We start from the raw sequence: 18,777 nt of genomic DNA, 5'->3' as shown, positions 1-18,777 counted from the left end.
GCCAATCACAACCACCAAACTGAAAAACCATGTCAAACAAATGGATAATTAGAAGTGCCAACAAATTTACCTAATCAAAATTGGCCAATGGAGCTAACTACGAAATCCACGAACATGGGTAAAGAATCAAAGTTAGCCAATGGAAAACCAACATATGTTATGCCAAAGAATTGGAGTTAGCTATCAAAAGTATAATCACAATCACCGGACTAAAGAACCAACCATATCAACCGACTAAATAATGAGAAATGCAAAAAAATTACCAAATTAGAGTTGACTTGTGGAAAGCCAACTATGATCTCCATAAACCAAATCAATGTCCAATGGAAAACCAGTTAGAAAACTCAACTAGATTCCTCAACATTGATTTAGAATGGAATATAATAAAGAATCATTGCTAAAGCATTTCTTCGAATGCCTTTCATGTAGAACAAACATGAGTTAAACAAACTAGATATTCACTAATGAATAAATCCAAAATTCATTAGAATATTCCAAATACCGATCATAACAATGAAGAACCATTGTATAAATTCTACACCTTTGAGACATTTTCTTGAACATTGAATAGTTGCCTTGGAATCCAATATCACATGCTAATGTTGATAACATAAATAGACTAAAGAGGTTGTACTACTTCCATAATAATTCTTTGCAAAATTTTAGAACTCTTAAAGAAAACACCAAATTTAACCAAATGGCTCACAACCAACCTTTAAGACAATTAATCAAACAACTCCCTCTCTGACAAATATAAATCTTGTCGGAGAGGGAGTCCTTCGAGAAAGAAAAGAAAAGAAGAAATCCCAAAAAGGCTTTAATAGTGTTAAAAATAAGGACTAGAAAGACACAATAGTTTACTAACCAGATTAGATTTCTTTGCACAAATGACCCTTTGGTCTTCTTTCTCATCTAAAATATGATTTGAACTCTAAAAACTCAAGTCTAAGACTAGAAAGTGTGAGAGAATTGAAAAAAAGCCAAATCTTATACTAGTACTACTTTTTCCTGATTTTCCATAGAACTAATGAGAAACAATATCACCCCTTTAGGGGCCTATAAAAATTCCAGAGATAATGACAAAAAATACTCAAAAATATTCGTAATTAAATGGTAAAAGTGGATTCTTAAAAGATTCTTTCCAAGTTCAAGCTTGCATGACAAGACATGAACAATAAAAGGCCATGAATAGTAACTTATGGTTAAAACATAACCATCGGTCCACCTTAATTCACCTAACTAATTCCCACACCAAATTTGCTCTGATACCATGTTAACTAGCAAAAAAGAAAATAATAAACCTAGAAGAAAATAGAAAGAAGAAAGTATCAAGATTTAACATGATTCAGCTTGGTATACTACATCCATAGGAAGAGGGAAAAACATCCACGATGAGAGTAAGATATACATTGTTGACTTCTTTAAAATTTCGCAAGCTGCAACAAAATGTCCATTCTCACTCAACCCTAATCTACCAATCACTTAAATAAGCAATGGACCCAATTATATCAAGATTATACATGTGCTCCTCTTCCTATCATAAATACATACAAAGTCTCAAAAGTTCATCAACATTACAAACAAGGTTTAAAATATTGATACATGCCGATACACTGGTTGGGGTGTATCGGCCTATATCGAGCTTTGCTTATATTTTTTTTTAGTTTTTTTTTTCGAACTGGTTCAGAAGGGTTGGTTTAAGGACCATCTACCCACTGAACCAGGTCAGACCCCGGAACACCCACTGTAGTGGCGTATCGGGAGGTACGGTCCAATACGTATCAATATTTTGAACCTTGATTACAAATATACTCTTGCAACCTCCAACACCCTTGCTGAAAGAAAAATGAAATACAACCAAATACAATTTATCACTCTATAAAACAAAGGCATGCCCTTTCAGGCTTCACCGCCTGAAGTTATAGCCACTTTTCACATTTTCATCAATAAAGCCAGATCTAATTCAGCATACACACTATTAACAAACTTCACCCTTTTTCCCAGTATTGGAACTTCAACTTTGATATCTACACACTCCATTACTTACCAAAAAAAGATAACGATACACATGGAAAACCTGTAACAAAATTTATTGGGCTTAATTCATAAATAAGTGTACTCAAAGTTAATTAGTTTTTTGTAAGTAATATATTTTATTAAAAATGAACAAATATATGTAAAATGAAACCATTCTTGGAGAGTACAGATTCCTATCTCTCCTCATTACACTAACTTACAAAAATTACAACTAAGCACCAAAAAGGCTGAACCCTATTTACCCCTTGCTTAGCCAAAGTATCAGCCACACCATTTGCTGCTCTAGGAACCCATTGAATTCTTATCAACATTTCTCTTGTTAGCCATTTAATCTTTTTTAGCATTTCTATATGAGCCCAAACTGCATTTTCCTCACCCTTCAACCAGCTGTGAGTCACCTTCAATGATCAGCCTATCCAAATTCATTTCTTTTGCCTTTTGTACTCAAAATTCAGGAGTTATTATTGAATTGCTTGTCATAGAAAGATTATTAGATCCAAGGTCTGGCTCATGAGGAGTAAACAAGTTTGGGTATGAGAAATATGGGTCATCATCCATTGATGGCAATGGCTGAGGTTGGTGCTGGATAGATTTGTGTTCAATAACTCGGTCACCAGAAGTAGGTAGCTCCAATTCCTCTCTAGGTGCATCATAAGTTGGGGAATTTTGAATTTCTAAACTTTGATTGGATCCATTTTCTCTAAGTAGGTCCAAGGAATATGAAATGCCATCAGTATCACCAAAAGACTGCTGATGATCCAGCTTTGATATCTCCATTCTATCCGATTGATAATGACTCGTTATGTTGATTTCATCTTCACTTGTGAAATCATTGCCCTCATAGGCTTGTTCATTAATTTTCTTGATGAATTCAGTGATCCTGGTCTGTGCAAGGCTTGCTGCTGAGCGAGCTGCCACTGCTGCATGTTCTGCAAATTCTGCAGCAGCCTCAGCAGCAGCCAAGACATCCTGCAGGTCAACATTGGCTTCACTTTTTGTCCCCAAAATGGATGGAGCTGGCTTGCTTTTTCTTGACAAAAATGAAGCAGAAGACAATGAAGGGGGAGCAATGAATGATAAGAATTGTTTGTCTTCACCTGTACCAGCAGAGACATTGACTGGGGGAGCAACTGATGGTTCTACCACAACTTCCTCAGGTTCCACATGTGGGTCATGATTTTCATTAGAACTGCATGTTATTGGTCCATGATCACCCACTGAATATTCTTTTATGTCAAGATCACCCTCAGAATTATTTCTAAATTCATGAGCAGGAAGATCCATGTTTGGTGCTACAGTGTCAATACTTGGTTCCAATGGTAATTTAGGGACTTCAGGAAGATCCAATGTAGCAAAGCTTGTATCAGACTCAGATTGTTGGCCAGGTGCTTGAGCAGGTGCTGAATACAGTGGATTGTCATGTTTCTCCTTAGGCATAGGCAATTTAGATCCACTCAGAAGCTGGGTTGGGCCATTCTGTTAAAAGACATGCAATTTGCTAAATAGAGAAAAGCAAAATCTTAATATAGAAAGGGATAAGTGAAATATTTTAATTACCAGAAGATCTTCGTGTGGTTTGAAGAATTCAGTTTCAGAGGCAGCTGGATCCCAATCCAACTCATGCTCTTCTGCTATTTCTTTCAGCAACTTCAATTTTGCTTCAGCAAGAGGAGCATGAACAGATAGTAGTTCAATTAACTGCAAGAATATACTATACTGCCCATTAGAAAAAAGCAACAATATACAGAAAAAAAAGAAATTCCCCCTACAAGTTACATTATAAGATGGATGGAAATTGATGTGACCTTGCGATCAACACCACAGTCTGGCATGAGCTCAGTTGCAGCTGACACAAACTCCTTTCCATATTTGTTAGCAAATAACATCTGAACCTGTTGTAGTTCTGGCAAGTCAGCACATCTAGGTGCTGCAAAACACACACTGGAAATTGCTCCCTTCAAGTCAAGAGGACATTCCCTGAACATTTTGGCAGTATCAGATCACGACTATCCGACTCTAGAATACATATATATATATATATATGTATATCCTTGTAACAAACACAACCAAGATGAACCCAATGATGATTTGGTCTAACCCAATTCAACCTGGTTCAATTAGGTTCTCTGGATTATGTAAGCTTATATATAATATTGTAGTATAACCCATATTCCTAATGCACCTTATCATTCCTCCACACACCTTAAACTGGACAATTAAGAGACTCGTGTTAGTTTAAAACGTTCTTAGCCATTGGATAGACTTGGGGAGTTTATCCTGACAAGGCTAACACTGGTGTGCTGCCAAGGAGTTGGAGCAGCTTGTCTCAGCTACTAGGGTTAGACCCCAAGCACAACCAGTGTGTGTTTATTAGAAGCACTGAACCTGGACCAATTTCTAGTTATGCCTTGGACCTTGAAGATAGATGGGCAAAATTGGAAAGTTACACATAACCCCAAACTTGATTATGGTACTACACTAGTTGTTGGACTGAGCTGTCTTTGATATGCCAACCAGTGAGATCCATTAAGGGTAAAATACCTGGGTATGTTGGGGCAGTCTAAGAATTCACCTGAGTGGGTGATCATAGAGATAGGATCGGTCCCTTTGTCGGACAAAGTGAATTGTCAGGGTTTACACTATATCTTATGGAAACCTAAACTGCCGGTGGTGGATTTCACTTGTGTTTGAAATATGGTTTTGTAAAATATATTTATATGTTATATATATTACTATTTTATGAAAAGGTCTGCAAAAGGTTTTAATCCTGGGATCCATTCAAGCAAAGAGTGTGACACTGCACCTTGCAGCTAGGGGAGAGTTCCTTCCCTGTCAGGCAATGTTTTTGACCATTATGGGCCGAGAGGTTAAGTGTAAGAGACCATTACAGGTCTGATTACTTGATGGACTTTGTCTTACATGAGTCCATTATCTTTGGGTCTTCATAGAGTGGCTGAATCCAAGGATCATTTAGGTGTAAATGTTGGGCCCAAACTGGACCAATGCTGATTGCGTCAGGGGTTCACTGCCCTGAGTAGTGCATTTGGCCTAGCCTCTTTCAGAGGTTGGGCCAAACCCATGTGGGCTTATGTGAGATCATTGTGGGGTTCCATGCCATATAGTATCAGGCCTAAAGTGGCCATGCAACACCTTGGGTCGTGAGCCTTTGAAGTAGATGAGCCTTAGGTCCATAATTAATAAGATTAAGTTAGTTGTCACATGAAGTTGTCATGTACTCTGGGTCAAATCTAGGTTTGGTAATGGGTATGGAGCACCTATTCGCTTAAGAGGATAAGACTTATCTCTTAATAGAGTCCAAATCCAAATCAGATTTGGATAATCTCCTAATTTGATTAGGAGAGTGCTCCATAAGGAGATAAATGAAGAAGAGGGTGAACTAAACTAAAACACCTTTCTCTCTCTTGTTCTCTTCTATTCTCCTTTGTCTCCCGGGAAACCCTATCACGACCTGGGCTTTCAAGAACTGATTTTTGATAAGTTTTTCTTCTAGTTTTTAAGAAAATCAGGCTCACTTACCTCATTCGATTCAAGCAAGTTGGATCACAGTTTTGCTAAAAATAGTGTTGCTGAACCGGCTTCACCTACACATTGTGCCATCTTCAGTGGAGGTTGGTTTTAGGAATAATTTGGGCGTGAACTTCCACCTTTGGATCTGTGCTTGTGGTATTTGTATCAGGTATGATTTCCCTTTTTGATTTGGTTTCAAATCTGGTCCAGTTCAGTGCAAGATTGATCTGGAAAATTCAGTTTTCAAATTCACCGGGAAATCGGTTCCCACAAGGGTTAGAAAATTTTTTGAAATTTCGCCCAGCTATTTAGCATGGTTCGGCCATCCATATGATGGGTTCTAAACCCTTCTAACAATACAGTCCAACCCATGAAGATCCTAGATAGCTGACGTTGGGTAATACCGTAATAGCTTTTTTATATAAAGAGATGTGTGATTTGAGGATTAGGAATAAAATATTATTTGATGAAGAATGTCTTGTATTTAGGAGGATGAGAAGTACTAGTAGAAAATGGTGGTTCCCACGTTTAGGACCCTTGCATGGACTTGTTTGGGCTTACCTCAAGGAGCTTGGTTGGGGTCCATGGGTGGAGCCCCTGGCCCAGATGAGGTGCAAGGAGCATCAGCTGAGGCATCAGGCCTAGATTAGCTGACTAGGTGGAGCCCCTGGCCCATGCTTGAAAAAGCTCATGACTAGGATGAGGTGCAAGGTGCATCAGGCCGGGACTAGGTGTGCCTAAGGCATGCCTTTTAAATCACCAACCCCCTTAGCTTTAATCTCCCTCTCCCTCCCTCCCTCCCTCTCTCCTCTTTCCTCTCTCCTCTCTCTCTCTCTCTCTCTCTCCCTCACACACAAAAAAGTTAATGGTTTTAGAGAATTTTTTCCTCTATGGATCCATTTAGTAGCATAGAAAACGGACAAAAATGAATGATTTATAGAAAAAAGTTATTTTACAAAGTTTTCTTGTACATAAAATGGTCATGGTGAGCAAACAGTTTCTAAAAAGTGACAAGTCACATTCCAAAAGGGGGTTGGTTCTGTTGCTTTAAATTTTTGTGATCCCCATATATGCATCAATTATTCAGGTTTGTTATTTGTATTCTGAGTTAAAGCCAAATATCACAAGGAAAACAAATTTCCTATTGTATGTGTGTGTATACATATACTTCTAGAAGTCAGACAGCTTGGGCAGTTCTGTATAATTTTTATATCAATTCAATTGGTGAGGCTAACCAAAGTTGTCCTAGATTCTGGTCTGGTCCAATCAGTTGTCTAGTCTGGTCTGGTTTTTAAAACAATCCACTTCTATCAGAAGATCCAAGAAAACCATAGCTTTTCCTGGAATAGACATTTATATGCTGTTCATGGACTGGTTATTTTTGAATATATGGTTTGCCTCCTGTGCTATGAGATGAAGATGATAACACTTATCCCCTTAGAACTCATGAATTCCGTAAGTCAGTACAAGTTATTTCCCAATTCAAACAAGCAAAAACTTGGGTATGAGGCTAGAAGGCCCCGTAGAGATAGTGTTGGGGGCTATGACATGCTCGTATTAAGAGGATCAGGCATGACAATTGAAGGGTCCACATGGATATAACTTGGGTCAATGAATTGCCTTAACACAGAATTGGTGTTTTTTTCCCATTTTGTAGGTTTACTGTATTCATTTGGATGGAGAGAATTATTCTATTACAACTATTAAGAAAGCTCCTTAAAATAAATACATCAGATGATTAGAAGTCATTCAATCATGTTAATCTGCAGCGAATGGTAGGGTGCATTTAAACTGTAGGTTCTGATCATCATAAACAACAAATAGCAATTGTTTTGAATATGCATATGACTCACCAAGCTAACAAAATTAGGTGCAGAACTGATTATATAATCATAAAAATGAAATGCTTTCATCATTAGATCTTTCAGTACACAGGAGGGTAAGTCATATTGGCAACTAAATACTGAAGTTATGAAAACACCTCTGTGTCTCAATAATTGGAAGACGAACAGCAATAAGTTCACAGTATAGTTCAATAATCTCCTGTGCAGCTATCATTTTCTCATCAAGAATAATGTGCTCCACCTGAAAATAATGCATAAGCCCAAAATGATGACATTAAGAAACTAGAAAACATCCATTACGTATCCATATGTGGACAAGTGAAAGATTATCAAACTTGAATTTAGGAGAGAAAGCCATCATACACGTATGCGAGCTGTTGCTTCTTGTCCAGTCTCCAGTAGTTTGCCAATTTCCTTCCAAATTTGCTTTATTTGAGCTTCTCTTCTGTTTCGCAACAACTTTATGCGCGGAATTGTCAGCTTCAGAAGGGTTTTACTGGAACGATGAATAAAAATCAAATTTGCAAAGGTTCAAATAAACACTCTGAAAGTCATTACCAAATACCTACTTAGCTAAATTAAGTAAAAGTGAAACTGAAACAAGTATCATCTTATTTCACCAACGTCAATGAAGATAATGTTATCTAGTAATTATTAATTAAGAAGAGTATTTTAAGCCATTATAGTCTATATCTCTGACTCCATGATCCAATGCAGATCAATGTCGACAACAAAGAAAAGAAAGAGCCTATCAAACAAAATCTGGAAACCAACATTGTGGATTACATAACAATGGATATAGAGTGATTCAAGTAGCTAGGTTTATCAATAGAAACAGTAGAAACAGAACAAGTTGATAAATTCAAGGCTCAAATTGGGACAAACACGCACCATTTCGCTCCTTTAAAACCTTTATTGAAGAAAGCATCGAGCATGGACATGACTTCAACCGAAGATCCAGAAACTCAAACTCAACTTTCGGAATCCAACAATCGTCCTTGCAAAAACCAGAAAAAATAAACAATAAGAAGCGGGAGAGATACCAGCCGGCGAATATGATGTTCAATTTCTAAATAACTATTTATAAAGGATCTGTCTCCTAAACCTTTTCATCAATGGAGACTTCTATTAATTAACAATTAAGATTGAACCAAGTGAGAATTGGAAAAAGGGAAGAAGACAGAGAGGAAGCTCACTCTACCTGCTCCCTCAGCTTCGGAAAGCGTCCTATCTCGAGAATCTTTTCTTACGCTCCAAGTATCTTCACGTCCTTGATTTTTCCTTCTGTAACCAGACAAATATACGTTGCGCCGCTTGGTGTAGTTCACACTCGCACAAATATGTTGTATTGCATCTAGTTATTACGCGGCTCCGGAAAAGATGTGGATGTGCTCAGTTCGTTAGTCGTTACTGCTCTGTCATCGTCTACCGCTCGAGTCTCTCCCTCCGGATCTCCTGCGCACGTCTACTCACAAGTCACAACACACTACCGCGTGGAGTTCACATCTGCGCCCCACAGCGTCTCACAGCACGTCTCTGACATATCATCGGGAGATCTTCTCAATACACGGAAGCGATGTGCTGTGGGATTTTGGGGAGCGCAGATCTAAACTCATCCCGCGATGATATATTTTCCATGTGTGACTGCGATATTATATGGGCAGACGTGAGCAGAGCTCAACTCTTTGAATATAACATAGAAAGATACCTGCGCCTATCTATTCAAGCTGACTTTAACTCTATTAAATAATACACGGTTATATGTGGGGCTTCTTTTGAAAGCAGGAATTTCAGCTTCTAGAGTTGCGTACACTATATCGTTGTTGAAAGTTGTTGCATGGTGATTGCATGTGTATATTTTCAGTAGTAAATTAAAGCTAGTCTCCCTTGGCGAATTGAATTAATATAGTACTAGATCAAAGATAATGAAAAAGTTTCTACACCTTTTTGTTCATTTTATTTCACTATTAGAAAGAGAGAAACTAATTTGAATTATACAATTATTTGGTTGATTGGGATGTTGAGTTAGATATTTGAGACAGGTCTCCCGAATATTTGAAGATATTCTCTGCCCTAGTTTGCTGGATTTGTTGTTATTTGAGTGTCCATGTCAGCAAAAACGAGTACCAAAACCAAATGTTTGTTTAAAAAAAAATGCAAAGTTGGTGTAGTTTTATAATGATTTTTAGTTGTGAGAGGTACACATACACACATATATGCATTAAACCAACATTTGCACTCTTCATAAATGCAACCTAAAAAGCATAGGTGTTAAATGAATACAAACTTTTGCTCTCATTTCAAGAGTGTATATCGGGTAGCCTTGTCCCCGGACGGGCTTGAACACACACTTGAGCCCGCAGGCTTAACCTCGAGCCTAAAAGCCCGAGCTGACTATGTTGCGGGTCGGGCTCGGGATTTGTTAAAAAAGCCCGGCCTAGCTTGACCTATAGATTAAATGAAAAACCCTAATATCCTTACCCCTCTTCTCATTCATCTCTTTATTGTCTAAGCGAGTTAGCCAAACCTTTTCGTAGTTTTCACAATGACTCACAACCTCACACTCTTAGGCAAACACAGAACCGACGAACACTCACTGGTGCAACCAGTAAACTCCAGTAGCCCGGCGTGAGTCCTCTCTCTCTCTCTCTCTCTCTCTCTCGTTCCTCTTCTTAGTTCTCACTTCTTCTCTCTTAAATTTCAGACACGAACTCAGGCACCAGCGGCGGCGGTGAGTCCTCTCTCTCTCTCTCGTTCCTCTTCTCAATTCTTCCCTCTCAGAATCTCAGACATGAACTCAGGCACTGGCGAGGTGGCGAACATAGGCACCGGTGGCGGTGGTGAGTCCTCTCTCTCTCTCTCTCAGACGCAAACTCAGCACTGACAAACACAGTCACTGGTGGTGAGTCCTTTCTTCTGTTAGGTTGGGCTTCGGGCTCGGGCCCATGTTGTAGGCCCATTGGTCAGGCCAGGCTCAGGCTCGAGCCTAACAAAATCCTGTTTATGAAGAGTAAAAGCTCGACCTGAGCCCAGCCCAGCCCGGCCCGACCCATGAACAAGTCTATATATATACACGCACATATATATGCATTAAACCAACATTTGCACTCTTCCTAAACACAACCTAAAAAGCATAGGTGTAATAGTTGTTTCTTATATTGTTGGATTTATACCTTGCTTTTCTTGAGGGATAGGGATTTTACATCCACTTTGATCCCCATGCAGTGGTTATAGACTTCGATTTGAATGGTCAAGTGCATGCATATCTTGACCTGAAATATAAAAAAAAAAGAAAAAGAAAAAGAAAAAGAAAAAGAAAGAAATATATCTTTGGCTTAGCAGATTGGAGAGCAAAACCCTGCTATGTTGATTTGAAGGAAAAAGTAGGGAAAAGGAAAGGAAACTTTACAAACCTTATATAGGTTTCCCTACCTTTTTCCTATTTTTTCCTTCATACTAAAAACAGCCCAAGATAATACGAGCCAACACAATTTGATTAAGAAAAGCTAAGGAGCAAAGGGGGACTAATAATTATCCAAGCAAATTCAACTGCTCACATGTGAAATCTATAAGTTTGGGCATTGCCTATCTATGGTGATAGAAGGGCTAGATGCCGATGCTATTAAATTCGAAGAAAATGTTTCACAGGAACATTGATTATTTTGAGACCATTCCTAGCTAGGTATGAGGGCTTTGAGGGTGCTGGGGGACCGTTATTGTTGTTCCATAAGATGCCGAGGATTTTCTCATTTCCATGCCAAAAGCATAATTCCTTAGGCAAATTTAAATGAATAAACAAAGGTGGTGTTTAGAATCAATATTGTTTCTTGAGAAGCGTTTTCTCAAAAATTGGTGCTGCATAGGCATGTTGTTTTCTCAGGAAATATTTTTTTTTTTTTAGTTTTCTATTTGGTACCACTAGTGTTGCTAACACAGACATTTTTCAATGCTATGTTATTATATTGTTGCTAGCAACAATAAAAAAACAGGAAATCAGTAAAAATGACATTTTCTTAGACCACACATTTCCTGATTTTCAAGGCCCATAAGAAAATGCTTTTTGAAAAAATAGTTAACAAAAAATTAGGTATTTTCTGAAAAATAGATTTCAAACATGGCGCCAAGGTTTTAAATATCGATACAGGCCAATACGTCGGGCATATCGGCCCGTATCGGTGTTTTTTTTGTATTTTATTTATTTTTTTCAAAACCGGGTCAGAAGGTTTGGTTTAAGTCCCGACTACCTTCTGAACCATGGCCTGACCCGATACGGGCCAATACATAACGATATTTTGAACCTTGCATGGCACTGACGTAACATTGTTTTTTCCAAAAAGAAGACATTGATGCCAAACACCTACACAAAGATTTAATAGGGTATTGGAGAACATGGTTGGTTTACATCCCCCTAAAACACCCTCAAGAACTATGCTTTTGGCGTGGAAATCCTAGGCATCTTCTTATGGAACAACAATAATGGTCCTCAGGACCCTCAAGGCCCTATTGCCCTATTGTTTTTGTTGATGTATCAGTTGTTTTTGTTTTCAAAAACAAAATTAGTCATGTTGCCCATCGCCACCAAAGTATTGGTTTTGGTGTTATGGACATGTAGGTGGAGTGGGCATTAAGTTTCTATGTATGGGGCAATTTTGTTTCTTATATGCCATTAATTAAATTCTCCCAATTGTTGTTATTCCCCAATCAATTATGCTATACTCCATAATTTTTATGGTATAGAAAACAAGATTAATTATTCAAATAGGCCCATAATTTTCATGGTATAAGAACTACGAGTAAGATTATTCAAATAGGCTGTAAGGCAAACGTTTAAGTTACTTGTCATAACATTATAAATTTGAAATTTTGACATTTAAGCATTTTTTATTTATGACAAAACATTAAATAAAAACAATTGATTATTAAAATTTAAATATTTATAGATATTAGCAAAAAGTATTGGTTTCATAAAAAATTTATATGCATATTTAAGTTCTATGATTTTTCCACATTTTCCAAGTGTGAACCATCAAAGTATGCGTTCTTTATGCATATATACCTTTTCTATAGTCATCTAAAAACTTGGATCTTCAGTATTGATGCACTTTAGATCTAATTATTTGAGTTCCCCAAATATATCCATATTTATTTTAATTTTCTCTGTGCCAAAGTCTATATGATATATCTCTTAAACTTATCTTTTTATTATTGCTCCTTGTACTTCCATGCTTTGAAAATTGAGTTTAGCTCTTCCTGACTACTTACAATCAGCTTGGGGGCTCATACATTATTAGAAGTTTAGAACACAACAACAAAGTCTAATTTATTAGTATTTTGGTAGGATTAGTGAAATGGCCCGTTGATGGTGATGTATGACTATACTTTTATATCTTGGGCATAGATGAAAATTTATATACTGTTCAAAAGTTCTATAACAATTATATAATACATAAAAAAGACTATACTCTCAAAATGCCAAGATCTAAATTTTATAATATGCATATAATGTTGGTTGCAAATGCATCAAATTGAAACATTAGTATACCAAATCAATGATAAAATTACATTCAACAACATTATATACAAATACAGTTCATCCCAATGAAACACAAAATTTATAGAAAATAGGAGATGCCACTCTTAATCGATCTCCTATTTTGCAATAACCTAAAACCTATGAAAATAATTACTATTAATGGTTAGAAGTAAACAAAGCTATTATGTTAATTTACACAAATAACCATTGAATAACAGAATTCATTATCTAAGATGACTATTAAATGACTTACATTTAAGCCTAAAAACGTTTTCTTCTTACTTTTTAACTAAGAGAAAATAAAGAAATCAATTGGAAGAAAAATTTATCAACCAACCACTAAAGTAACATGTATGCAAACACCTTCTAGGCATGTTGAGCACCTCCACACATTTGTCCAAGAATAAAACAATCGAATAATTCATAATGTGTCACAGTGTTGCATAAGACTTAGGACATGAGTTGTAAGTCATACTTAACAACCACACACATGATAACATATGGTCCTAGTGGTCAAATGCCCTTAGAAGACATAGGTCTAATTGACAAACATGTCTAGGGCCCATGGAATGGCATTTTTATATTTTCATTTTTCTCTAATTTATGGTTTTCTTTGTTTTTTTTTTTGTAATTTTTGTTATTTTTCATCAAATTTTTATGATTTTCTACATTTTTTTTTGTAATTTTTTTTGCGTATTTATTTGTTTTTTGTAATTTATATTATTTTCTTCATTTTTTTATTTTTTTACAATTATTTTGTAATTTTTATTTTTTTCTTTAATTTATGTTATTTTCTACATTTTATATCTTTATTTATATATTATGTATTTTTATAGTTATTTTTTTCTAGAATTTACGTATTATGTGAAAAAATTAATGGGTTGGGTTATGGTAGGTTTGGGTTGAACCCAAAATGGGTCACTAGTGGGTTGATGGGTCAGGTGGGATGGGTTAAAGCTCAACTCAAACCTAATTACTTAACCCACCCAATTTTTTTTTTAGAAAAGACAATGTTTTTTTTTTTTTTGCCAACAACTATCATGCACCCTCATATAGAATTGGGATGTTGGAATAACAAAAAAACTAAGGGATAGAATGAGTATGAAAAATCAAGGTCTTTCGACCACACTAACTGAATCATTCTCATTTTTTATATATGGTAGTAGATATAAATTTTTATTTTATTCTACAATTTTTGTTCATTTTTCTATAATAAGATGGCTTTTCTTTCTTTTTTGTAATTTATTTTTTTCTTCAATTTTTACGATTTTCTATATTTTTTTGTAAATTTTCTCTATATTTCTTTGTTTTTTGTAATTTAAATTATTTTCTTCTTTTTATGTGTTTTTTCATAATGATTTTGCAATGACATATATACAATGGGAAAAAATAGAAAGTTGAGGGCAAAGTTGGAAAGTAAAATCAGGGTGTTTTGACCAAACCAATTGCAAAATTCTCATTTTTTTAGTATGGTATATAGAAATTTATATGATTTTCTATATTATTTTTGTAAATTTTCTATGTATTTCTTTGCTTTTTTGTAATTTATATTGTTTTCTTCATTTTATGTTTTTCATAATTATTTTGCAATGACAATATATACAATGGGGAAAGAATAGAAAGTTGAAGGTAAAGTTGAAAAGTAAAATTAGGGTGTTTTGACTAAACCATTTGCAACATTCTCATTTTTTAGTATGGTATATAGAAAATTTTTATGACTTTCTATATTTTTTGTAATTTTTTATGTATTTCTTTGTTGTTGTTTATTGTATTTTATATTGTTTTCTTCATTTTGAGGAGAAGGGAATAGGATAAGAGAGACACCATTTCTATTTCCTCCTTCCTACTGTAAAGTAGGGGGAATGGATAAGATATACACTATGCATAGAGGGGTTTAAAGGAGAGAACTGGGGTTTTAGAGTTTTGTTGTAACCGTTTTCGGCCACGTACCAATGTTTTGTGATGTAAAATTTTGTTGGCTAAGTACCTCGTTATTTGACCCGGTGGTGACGTGCCTTAGTGATGAGCTACTTGGTGGCAAACTGCCTGGTGGCGAACTGCTGGGTGAACTGCCTGGGGGTGAACTGCTTGGTGGCGAACTGTCCGGTGGCGAACTGCTTGGTGGCGAGTTGCCTGGTGGCGAGTTGCTTGGTGGCGAACTGCTTGGTGGCGAACTGCCTGGCAGGGAGCTACCTGGTGGTGAACTCCCTTGTAGGCGGCCTGTGACTTAGAGAATGGTGGAGCTCCCTAGTGAAACGCAACACAACTACCCTCTACATGAGGTGGTCTTCTTTCCTTTGTAGAAAGTGAAAGCTGAGGGACCTGCGAGAACTGAATCAGAGGACCCAGGGGTATTTTCTTGGTGGGGGCTCTCCGACGCTTAAGTTAGCACTCTGATTGTAGAGAGCTTTGAAGACAATATTGGAGAAACGAGAGAGCTAGAGAGCAGGGATTATATACCGGAGTCCTCGCGGGTCAGGTGGGTGAAAAGCTTCCAAATGGTAAGGCTCGTCACATCCCGTCAGAACCGAGGTATGGTGGTGAATTCCTCGAGTTCGTTAGGCTGGCGCTTGTGTCAGGCAGCCAAGTCAGCGCCTGGGCCAGGTTGTCAGGGCGGCGCCTGCGTCAGTCGACGGGTCGGTGTCTGGGCCAGGTTGTCAGGTCGGCGCCCGTGTCAGTTGGCGGGTCAGTGTCTGGGCCAAGTCATCAGGTAGGGGATCTTCCTGCGATACGCCAAACTACTCCTATACCGAGCTTCTCTACAAGTGATGAGCTGCCTAGGGCGAGCTGCCTGTGACGAGCTGCTTGTGGCGAGCTGCCTGTGGCAAGCCCTGGTAGTTGCCTGTGGCGAGTTGCCTATGGCAAGCTGCCTGTGGCGAGCTGCCTATGGCGAGCTGCTGCCTATGCTTGTGGCAAGCTGCCTGTGGCAAGCTGCCTATGGCGAGCTGCTGCCTATGCCTATGGCAAGCTGCCTATGGCGAGCTGCTTGTGACAAGCTGCCTATGGCGAGTTGCTGCCTATGCCTATGGCAAGCTACCAATGGCGAGCTGCATTAGTCTACTCTTCTTTGACTTTTGCCCGTGTCGGAGAGGCGACCGGGTCTTAAGAAGTAATGTGGTCCATAGGCTTTGGGAGTGACTCGTAGTCTACTCTTTTTTTACTTTGCCCGTGCCGGAGAGGCGATCGGGTCTTAAGTAGTAATGTGGCCCGTAGGCTTTGGGAGTGACTTGTAGTCTACTCTTTTTTTACTTTGCCCGTGCCGGAGAGGCGACCGGGTCTTAAGTAGTAATGTGCCCCGTAGGCTTTGCTTGTGAGGTGTCGAGCTATGATTGTGCTGCATCAGCTTCGTAATGCTGATCACCCACTCCTACAAGAAGCTACTAGGAGATTGATCTTCGGGGGCAGCACTACTAACTTTAGGTTGCTAGCTCACGGGAGCCTTGGAAGGCTCGATCGGTAAGGGCGCCTATGTAGTCTGTTGGCCGCCAACTCCCGCGGAAGCCACGAAGAGCTCATCTTTGTAGGGGGGACCTTGCGAAGAGGACTGATGAGGCATTATCTGAATTGAAAGTAAGGTTGGTAGAGCTACTTAGTTCGTTAGCTCCCTGCATAGTCTTTGAGTTCATAAAAAATGTAAACTATAAAGCGATAGCTTCAATGTCTAAAAAGTGAGGACTTAGCATTGGTAAGATGAGAACTTATCTTTTTGTAGCGTGTTCTCACAGACGACGCCAATTGATGTAACCATTTTTTGCCACGTACCAATGTTTTGTGATGTAAATTTTTTTTTGCTAAGTACCTCGTTATTTGACCTGGTGCTGACGTGCCTTAGTGATGAGCTACTTGGTGGCGAACTGCCTGGTGGTGAACTGCATGGGGGCGAACTGCCTGGTAACGAACTGCCTGGTGGTGAACTGTCCGGTGGCGAACTGCCTGGTGGCGAGCTCCCTGGTGGCGAACTACCTGGTGGTGAGTTGCCTGGTGGCGAGTTGCCTGGTGGCAAGCTGCCTGGTGGCGAACTGCTTGGTGGTGAACTGCCTGGCGGGGAGCTACCTGGTGGCGAACTCCCTTGTAGGCGGCCTGTGACTTAGAGAATGGTGGAGCTCCCTGGTGAAGCGCAACCCGACTACCCTCTACATGAGGTGGTCTTCTTTCCTTTGTAGGCAGTGAAAGCTGAGGGACCTGCGAGAACTCCATCTTTTCCTCCTCTTTGTAGGCGGCGGGAGCTGAGGGGCCTGCGAGAACTGAATCGGAGGACCCGGGGGTATTTTCCCGGCAGGGCTCTCCGACGCTTAAGTTAGCACTCTGATTGTAGAGAGCTTTGAAGATAATATTGGAGAAATGAGAGAGCTAGAGAGCAAGGATTACCTCACCTTTTTTCCCCTCCTCTCCCCTTCGGGGGGTGAGGTCTTTATATACCGGAGTCCTCGCGGGTCAAGTGGGTGAAAAGCTTCCAAACGGTAAGACTCGTCACATCCCGTCAGAACCGGGGTATGGTGGTGAACTCCTCGAGGTTGTTAGGCTGGCGCTTGTGTCAGGCGGCCAGGTCAGCGCTTGGGCCAGGTTGTCAGGGCGGCGCCTGTGTCAGTCGGCGGGTCGGTGTCTGGGCCAGGTTGTCAGGTCGGCGCCCGTGTCAGTTGGCGGGTCAGTGTCTGGGCCAGGTCGTCAGGCAGGAGATCTTCCTGCGATACGCCAAACTACTCCTGTACCGAGCTTCTCTACAAGTGACGAGCTGCCTAGGGCGAGCTGCCTGTGGCGAGCTGCTTATGGCGAGCTACCTGTGGCGAGCTACCTGTGGCGAGCTGCCTGTGGCGAGCTGCTTATGGCGAGCTACTTGTGGCGAGCTGCCTGTGGCGAGTTGCCTCTGGCAAGCTGCCTATGGCGAGCTACCTGTGGCGAGCTGCCTATGGCGAGCTGCTGCCTATGCCTGTGGTAAGCTGCCTATCGCGAGCTGCCTGTGGCGAGCTGTTGCCTATGCATGTGGCAAGCTGCCTGTGGCGAGCTGCCTATGGGGAGCTGCTACCTATGCCTGTGACAAGCTGCCTATGGCGAGCTGCTGCCTATGCCTGTGGCAAGCTGCCTATGGCGAGCTGCCTCTGACGAGCTGCCTATGCCTGTGGCAAGCTGCCTATGGTGAGCTGCTGCCTATGCCTGTGGCAAGCTGCCTGTGGCGAACTGCCTGTGGTGAGCTGCCTGTGGCGAGCTGCCTGGAGGCCATACTTAGTTGGCACGAGGTGCCACGTGCTGCAATTCCACTGGAGGGCCAAATCTGCCCTCATCAAGTTTATGTCTTCGTTTAATGTGTGAATGATGACATTTGGCCTTTTGCCTCTTGCCATTCTGCTCATCAATGGTGGGGCCGTTATTTGTATATCTAATGGCTAGCATTAGGATATAGGTAGGTTTATCTTGATTAATTTATATTCATATTCGAATTGAATATCTGTTTGATTTATATAGAAGAGTTTGGATCTCCTACCAACAAAATGCATACCAAACCCTACGGCCCTACCAAGTACAACCCCTATGGTATTCCGTTGGTAGGGTGTTAGATTACCAGATTGGCCCAATGATCGTTGAGAAAAAAAACCCTAAAACGAATCAATATAATGATAAGAGCATTTCCTGATACAATACAACTTATTATGTTAACAAAGACAATTGAACAAAAAAGCAGGGAAAAAAAATAAGCTTCATTTAATCATCTAATTGATTGTTCCATGATGAAAAAAGGTTGAAAAAAATCAAAATTTCCCTTCATCTCAAATTTTTGGTTTGGGCAAACCATTCAATACTTGACACGTGTTGGCTCTAACCAATGAAGAGCTTCATCAG

General features: G+C 39.5%; 1 protein-coding gene across 1 annotated transcript; it reads right to left on the bottom strand.

Annotated features, from left to right (window-relative positions):
* Positions 1-2,069: 2,069 nt before the first annotated feature.
* On the bottom strand, positions 2,070-9,125 carry LOC148851416 (uncharacterized). The gene is made up of 7 exons (XM_088943055.1): positions 8,611-9,125; positions 8,301-8,406; positions 7,773-7,905; positions 7,547-7,650; positions 3,843-4,014; positions 3,595-3,735; positions 2,070-3,513 (listed from the first exon to the last, which is right to left on the bottom strand). The coding sequence occupies exons 2-7, from the start codon at positions 8,348-8,350 to the stop codon at positions 2,482-2,484; spliced, it is 1,632 nt and encodes a 543-aa protein (XP_088799181.1). The 5' UTR covers positions 8,351-8,406; positions 8,611-9,125; the 3' UTR covers positions 2,070-2,481.
* Positions 9,126-18,777: the final 9,652 nt, after the last annotated feature.

Source organism: Nelumbo lutea, chromosome 5, assembly GCF_056320005.1.
Source record: "Nelumbo lutea isolate HS-2025 chromosome 5, American lotus-T2T, whole genome shotgun sequence".
In the NCBI taxonomy this organism is placed as follows: Eukaryota; Viridiplantae; Streptophyta; class Magnoliopsida; order Proteales; family Nelumbonaceae; genus Nelumbo; species Nelumbo lutea.
Note: the sequence above shows the minus strand (reverse complement) of the source record. Positions and strands in the feature narration are given on the sequence as shown.